At 41.9% G+C, this 8,023-nt stretch overlaps 1 protein-coding gene across 5 annotated transcripts in view; it reads right to left on the bottom strand.

The window, feature by feature from the left end:
- Window positions 1-3,189: 3,189 nt before the first annotated feature.
- Window positions 3,190-8,023, bottom strand: part of CDK2 (cyclin dependent kinase 2) — a 13,841-nt gene continuing 9,007 nt past the window's right edge. For 4 of the 5 annotated variants that reach the window (XM_018560777.1, XM_018560779.1, XM_018560781.1 and 1 more), the window contains 2 exons: window positions 6,116-6,319; window positions 3,190-3,354 (listed from right to left, as the gene is read on the bottom strand). In XM_018560777.1, the coding sequence (XP_018416279.1) occupies window positions 3,253-3,354; window positions 6,116-6,319 (306 nt within the window). In that variant the 3' untranslated portion in view covers window positions 3,190-3,252. The remainder of the gene's footprint in view (window positions 3,355-6,115; window positions 6,320-8,023) is intronic. The other variant, XM_018560778.1, reaches the window with a different exon arrangement.

Raw genomic sequence — 8,023 nt, 5'->3', positions numbered from 1 at the left:
AATGCATTTCAATGGAGCTGTTCATATCTTATAGCTCAAGGTCGCTTGTACATGACCCTTTTTTGCCCGGATGTCACACGCTTTTGCTCGATTGCTTACAGCCCAATACGAAGACGTGCGACGTAGCTGAACAAGTCGCGCAATATCACGCATTACAATCGTGCGGAAAGACGCACGATTATCCATGTCGCTCAGTGTGAATGGGGACTTGGATGTCAATTTGTTGGCATGTTGCCTGAATGCCAATTAAGCAAATGTGTTGCATGGATGTGGGATCCGGTTGGCAAAGCAACTGATGCACTGGTAGCTCCATGGGACAGTTACAGTGTAACTTATGCATATCCAGTAGTGAACAGACTACTGTACAGGATTGAGTTGGAAGGCATTCCAGTAATCCACATGGCTCAAGAATGGCCTCCAAAGGGCTAGTTATCCAAATCTACTTCATCTATCTGGCTTTTTCCAGATCAACCAAATCTTTTGTCTCAAGAACCAGCCTTCTACCCTGCTTTTCAGTCACTGGCATGAATTTTGAAGCTCGGGTGTTAAGCGGTAGGAGCCTCTCAGAATCTGATTTGTACCATGTTATAAGCTCACAAGTCTACCTCACATATGGTTTACTTTAGAAAAGCTTCTTTCAAATGGTGCAAAATAGGAAGGTCAACATCTCCGACTTATTTTGGCAGAATTCTATCCCCCCCCCCACAGGATCAACGTTTGTGGTTGAGTACCATCAAAGCACCGGTTTTCTCTGGTTTGGATTTTTTGAAGGGGGTACTCAATTCACTTCCCTGTCTGTTCTCATCTACCCATGTGGGATCTCAATCTTTTTTTTTTCTCTCCAGTTTTACAGAAAAACACCTTTTAAAAATATTTGAGAAAGGACTTTACTTTATCTCAAAAAGTAGCCGTTCACATAGCCATGTTAGGTAGGAGGGTATCGGAATTAGTGGCTTTGACCTGCAAGCCCCACCTTTGCTTATTCTACAAAAGGGTAAGGTGATTGAGACCAAAGATTTGCTTTTTTATTGAAAGTCGCGTCCACATTTCATACATCCAACAGAAGTTGCGGTAAATACATTGGATGCGATTAGGGTCTACCTACAGGATACTTCATCCTACAGGAAGACTACCTGGTTTTTGGTCAGGGACTGTTCCCATGAGGAACCTAAAGGTTTGTCAACATGGCCTGTCAACACAGCCACTGCTAAAAGTGATATCACCCCAAGGCCATAAGCATTTTTTCAATAGCGCAGAGCTGCCAGTGTCAAAGCAGCTTCTGCAAAAAGTGTGGGGGAATCTTCCAGGACAGCACATGGATATAGAAGATTATCCGCCAGGTCATAAGAAAATCAAAATATAGTTAGCACATGTATTGTAAAAATGAGGTAGGAAATAAGCATTTTTAAAACATTTTAATAATAGACTCAACATACAAATATATACTAAAAGCATAAACTACAATAAAACAAAAATCACATAAAATATGTCCATTTATACCAAGGTGCAGAATATTTTTTGTATAGGTCTTTTGCATATGTGCAATTTATTTACTTTAGAGTGGACCAGTCATTTTGTAGTACTTGTAATGTTTTAAAAATTGGGGTATAGAGACCCAACACTGGGTTGGAGTTGTTTTAGGACAGACAAGGTCCAGTTTATATAGACACGTTTAATCATTTAGTGTAAACCCTTGTCTGAAGAGCATCCTGTTCAGCAAGCATTTGAAAAGTATTTTGAGCACACCCGTTGATACTGGTATTCTGCATTCCCTTAGTGCAGCTGAAATCCGACAGGTGCTTTAAAGACTTTGAGAACGGTTTGCCCAAGGATAGATTTAAAAAACAAAAACCAAAAACAAGTCTTTGTCTCACAGGGTTCTCGCTTTACATTTATTCCTCATAAGATCTGACACACAAAAGTGCAGGCCATGTAAATAAGTAAATGTTCAAGTGGATCTTACAATGCCGGTCGTGTAGAGGCAAACTTGTGTTTCTCCTACTACAGGGTCACGTTTAGCTTTGCATAGATTAGGTAATGGCTATAACCAATGTCTTGTGACAACTATCATTTTGGACTTGCATTGCTTTTATCCTGGTAACAGTGGTCAGGGGTAAGAACCATTCCCCACCTTATTGAAAACCAAAAAATACGTTTTTGATACGAGTACACTGCTGGCGAAAGTCACATTAGCGGCATACACCGTCTACCCTTCTTTGCAGCATTACATTTACTACAAAATGAGAGATCAACTTCAAGAAGGAAAGTTGCACATACACATTCTATTCTGAGTAACATTGAACTTAGCAGGAGAATCCAAACTGCAGGAAATGAGTCATGCAATCACCCGGTGTCCCTGACTACCAGACTAATACGTAGTAGCCTTAGACACGTCAAACTCGCCAAGAGATCTCATAAAAAACAGGAACCCACACTTTGCCGAAAGTGCAAATTCAACATTGCAAGCATAAATTAGAATGCAATGATGGGTATGTGATGCATCACCAATGTTGGCCCAAGAGCAACACAACAAATGCAAAAAGAGGACAGGTCCTACAACTGCTAGATCGCTTAAAATAGATCCAAGAAACCGCAAGAAAAAACAACAAATAAAACTGCTAGCTAAGCACCACGTTGGAAGGCTCATTCTGAGCGCTATAATAATGGTGTACGGAAGCTGGTCTTGCTTGATTTTTAACAGCTTTGGACTGAAGGTGTCTAAGCAAACAGAAGGTGCCGTGCAAGGACCATACATTTCACTTGTTCAATGTCCTATTTCTACCCCACAAATTAGAACAAATTACTATTAAAATAGGTCTAAAACAGCTTATTTAGAATGATAATGTGGGCATCGTCATACAATACATATAGGCAATTAGGGTTCTGGTACATATTTTTTTTTACATTGCAGCACTGTTACAAGTTAGTTTACACAAATATAATACATGAACGTTTTATGAACAATATAAAAAAAGAAAAATGGTCTGTATTGCTCAAATATGGAAACAAAACATGAAAACAGTTGGAAGGAACCAAAAAGAGAAAGACTGGTGTACTAAACAGTGTCTAAAATGCCTTGGCAGTCTCCTGTACAAAAAGAAGTCCTTCCAATGACTGTTTGGACGGACACTGTGGTATGGGGGTAATAAATAGCAGGGCATGTTTTACGATACTCAAATGAAGTCCTGTTTTACATGTCAAAGCAACCTTTGTCTTTCCATTACACATCCAGCTTCTTTATATGCCAGTATACTAATTAAGATGTGGAGCAGGCCTGCTGACATCACGGAAGAAAGGATGCGATAGGGCAGTCTTAGCAGAGATCCGCTTGTTGGAATCATACTGGAGCATTTGCTGAAAAATAAAATCAAAACAAACTCTAGAGCAGCTTTCCCCATATTATTTTTCCTCCATCACGCAGTAAAACTGACAGCAGTAAAACCTGACAGAAGTTTTTATCCTTTCCAACTCCATCCAAAATTTAAAAAAAAAAAAAAAAATTAAAAAGGGGAGGGGTAGATACGCTTTAAAACGTTTGTAGAGCCAAAACTTTGTTTTGTCGGTGTTACATTTCGGCTAGAGATTCGCTGTCTTTGTTTTCACCAACAAGATTCACCCTCTCTATTTTTCCTGGTGCTTATTATCTGCAGTACAGAAAGTGACGGGAAATGTTATCGTTTCACTGGAACAGAATGTTAGTTGACATCTTCCAGTAGAGACATCTGTTCTGGTGACAAGTGAGATATCCCCTCTCTTTATAGAGATTTCTTTTTATTTCATGTTGGGTCTCTGGAGCAGAAAAAAAAATCCCCTAGACAAGACAGACAGCAAAGACCTGACGGGGTTTTAACTCTGCCCCACTCTATACAGGGGTGTGGAATTCGTATCGCCCGACGCATGTAGTTTCGGGCGTCAGGCAAGTGGTTTTGTTCACTGTTTTAGCCCTGCTACGGACAGGTAGCAGGGCTGGTTTTCTTTTCTTAAATGAGCGCCAAGAGCGGCGCTGCGAGCGGGGGGCGTGGAGCGCCGAGAGCAGGGACAGAGCGTGGAGTGCTGAGAGCAGGGAGCGTGGAGTAGGCTAAAAAGGCGATAAAGTAAAAATAATAAAACAAATGAAAAAAATTACAAAGTAAATACAAATTGAAAAAATTAAAAACCAGCCCCGCTGCCCCCATCTGCATGCGAATAAACGTGCCGTGTTCAACTGCAATCGCACGGGCAGGGTGGTATTGCAGCAGGAAAACGCGCAATCTGCCTGGCACAACTGGGGTGCCATTAGAAAATAATGGCACTGCCAGCGCGATCAGCAGTAGTGTGCGATCCAAGACTGCCCGATCATCGTGCACGAAACCGAGCGGATGGCTGGGTGGTCACTGAATCGCACACCACCGCCGATCGTGCTGTCAGTGCCATTATTTTCTAATGGCACCCCAGTCGTGCCAGGCAGATTGCGCGGTTTCCTGCTGCAATATTGCCCGGGCAATCCCACACGATCACGGTTGAAAACACTGCGCGGTGCATGTCGTGAAAATAGGTACATCTACCTTTTTTTCCAGAGATTGCCACGCAGATGTAACCTCATACATGCGGATGCAACTGCTGTATGCAACCGCACACGATCGCACGTCCCGGGATTGCCCAAGTCTGCACCAACCCTAAAGGGTATATTCACTTTCCAAAGTAATTTGGGAAAATGGAATTACCCACACAAATCTCCCTCCCACTATACTTACCTTTCGGCGAATGGTCCTTCTCGTCCACCAGTACAGGTGTACAGTACCTTTCAGTATTTGCGTGCACGTGGTGGGGTTGTGCGAGTTAAAAAAAAATTTGAATTTTTTTATTTTTCTTATGAGACTAATTTTTAAACACTTTTTATTTTTTACATTAACCCTATTGCTATTACATAGGGGGCTAACAAGCCGATAGGGTGCGACAGGTCCTCTTTATGGAGACATCAGGGGTCTTTCAGACCCCTAATGTCACCTAGGGACCCGAAAGAAGCTGGGGAAGCAGAGATCTGCTTCCCCAGCTTCATCTCCTGCCTTTAAGGGCCAGAGACTGTGTACAGTGACACAGAAAGTGATGCGAGACCCGCCAAGCCGCTCCCTGGCGCTGCATGGGGTCAGCGGTGCCCGGGGAAGACGACGGGGGAGGGAGGGTGCCGCCGCATAGTAAAAACGATCCAGCGGCTGTACAGATGCCGAATTGCTTGTACATTAACAGCAATCGCCTGAAGTTAAAAGCGGTACCAAGAACACGGCTGCTGCAGCAGTTACGTTCTTGTTTTAACCACTTTAATGGGCCGTCGTCTATAGACGTATTGTGGCCCGGAAGTGGTTAATATATTTGCATTCAAGTCTGGAAAGCATTGCAATTGTGATCACTCGATCACAGCTGCAAAGCTCAGGCTTCAGCACATTCTCTCCCAGGCAGAGCTCGTACCGAGGCACGCATTTTCAGTTAGGAGAGATGGGGGGGGAAGGGCGGCTGGACTTCAAACTGCATTAAATTACCCCATGCAGCGTCCAGCTGTCCTTGCTCTAGGTAGAGCTGCCCATATTCCCACATCTACCCAAGAGTGAGGACAGCTGGACGCTGTAGGAGGTGATTTAATACAATTTGAAGTCCAGCCGTCCTTCCCCCATCTCTCCTAACTGAAACTCTGTACCTCACTATGGATCTTCCTGGGAGAGAATGTGCAGAAGCCTGAGATTTGCAGCTCTGATCGAGTGATCCCATTTGCAATGTCGCAGCGCTGAATACTGAAAAATGGCCTGGATGGGAAGGGGATTTAACACCGCGGATGTCAACTGGTTAAAGAAATGCAGATTTTTTTATATATAATTATACATTTCTTTACATTTTTGCAAAAGGTGAACTTATCCTTTAACAAATTTAACGATTTCTTATTTTGGGAAGATGAATGAAACACATGAAAGAATTAAGCAATGTCGGTAGGGTGATTTTCAGCATTTTTAAAAAAATGATTTGTGAATTTGAAGATTTTGCAATGAGAGCCAAAATATTTTAAAAATAGACAGTAAATAAGAAACACATTAGAAAAGTAAACGATCGCATTTTGTAGAACAGGATACTGGCTTAAGGCACTTACAGCTAAAAGATCTCTGCCATCTTCATCCAACGGAGGAACTACTTTACTGAAGTCTTGCCGAGCCCATTTGGGGAAAGTGGATTTATAATCTGGCATAGAAGTAACGCCTGGCCAAGTTGACTCGTCAGGAGTCCCCAGTGTGCGAAAGATACGGAAAAGCTGGTCAATTTCTGAGTCCCCTGGGAACAAAGCTCTTCTGGTGATCTGCAACACTAACTGACTTGGGATGGAAGGAGGAGTCTATTTATTTAATGTGGTTGATGTGTTTCCTGTTGCAGGCAGGCGGAGCCTATATCTCGATGGCTGTCCTGGAAGATGACTGGGGAAAAAAGGACAATTTGAAGTGATATCACTTGTATCCAAACCAAAGAGTCAATTCACCCAAAAGTTAATTTCGCCCGTTAACAGTGTGCTGGAGAGTTATGTCACCTTTCAGATTTTGTAGACAGTGCAAGTAAAACAAACACAGTCAGAGCTGCCTTAAATTTTAAGAACGGCTGGGGAGCGTTTTTGTTTTTTCTCGCCCAAGCTGGACTTTGGCTTTAATGAATGTCAACAATCTGCAGCCTCTTCCAAATACATGATGCCTGACCCAGTCAATAAAACCCAACGTCCTTACAATAAACATCATGGTGTACATTTTCTCATAAAGATCTAATAGAATACCTTCAGTACTGTGCGACAACAAACAAACCTGGAATCTAGTAAAAATGATGCAGCCTGCTGGGTGAATTGGAACAAAAGCGAACCATGCATGACCCAATTGATTCAATGAATAGAAACGATTCGCTGGGATAGGGCAACTGCTTTTTTATGACCTACTTACAGTATCTACATGTTCGCCGTCTTAAAACTTTCCGTTAAAGATTTGGTATGCGGTTCTCAAAGCAGACACAAGACTGCCTAGTAAAATGACTTCACAAACCATCATTTCAGCATATCCCCAAAGGAACGTCACAACTGCTGCCTTTAGGCACATTCCTTTATCAGCAGAGCCTGGTATGAAAGCTTGATCACAGTCGGGTGAGCCCTCCCAACCCTTAGGGAAAGGAAGCACTGGGTCACCGCTATAATATAACAGCCGCATTCTAGTCACACTATGGGGAACAAACAAGGCCTTCATTCTGCACCATCTTTCACATCTCAGCAGATTGCAGTCTTGCGTTTTGTCATCCATTGTGATCAAACATTTGACTAATTTTAGATCCATCAGCTGCCCATTTGTAAAGGGCTTGCCATTAAGTATAAATGCCAATACGCACATACTGGGATAAGTCAATGCATCTGACTTTTGGAAGTGACAGGCCTCTTGTAGTTATAAAATGTAAAGATGAATTAAAAAAGTCTAAACCCACAGACAAAACCCTTTACCCTTTCAATGCCAGAGCTGGGGGTTTTTTTGTGTGTTTAACACATTATAATGCACATTTTAGGCCTGAAAATTGCTTAACAAGATTATATATCTCCTGAAAGCACACACCCTGTAGAATAAAATGGTGGCAGCTGCAATTTCTTTTACGTTGCATGATATTAGCACAACTGTATATCGAACGCAAAATGTTCTGTAAAAAAAATACTTACATTTTAGTGCGCATAAACACAATATAATACCCATTTGTTTTGGTAAAATATAAAAGATGAGGTTTCACCAAGTAAATAGATATCAAATATCTCAAGCCTCAAAATTGCATGCGCCCGGGAAATGGCTAAAAACTACAGTGCCCAAAAATTGTCTAAAGGTTATGCTTTAATAGCATATAAAGTCCATCAATTTAGAGTGAACAGTGAATATTTGTCTTAGAATTATTGCTCCTGCTCTGCCATGTGTGGCACAAGTGTATGCAGGGGACTTTAGAAATTTGTTTTTGGGTCTTTTTTTTTTTTTTTTAAAGTTCCCACACAACACCA

This window comes from Nanorana parkeri, unplaced genomic scaffold (genome assembly GCF_000935625.1).
Source record: "Nanorana parkeri isolate BGI_ZX_2015 unplaced genomic scaffold, ASM93562v1 scaffold478, whole genome shotgun sequence".
In the NCBI taxonomy this organism is placed as follows: domain Eukaryota; kingdom Metazoa; phylum Chordata; class Amphibia; order Anura; family Dicroglossidae; genus Nanorana; species Nanorana parkeri.
This window is presented reverse-complemented; position numbering and strand designations above follow the sequence as displayed.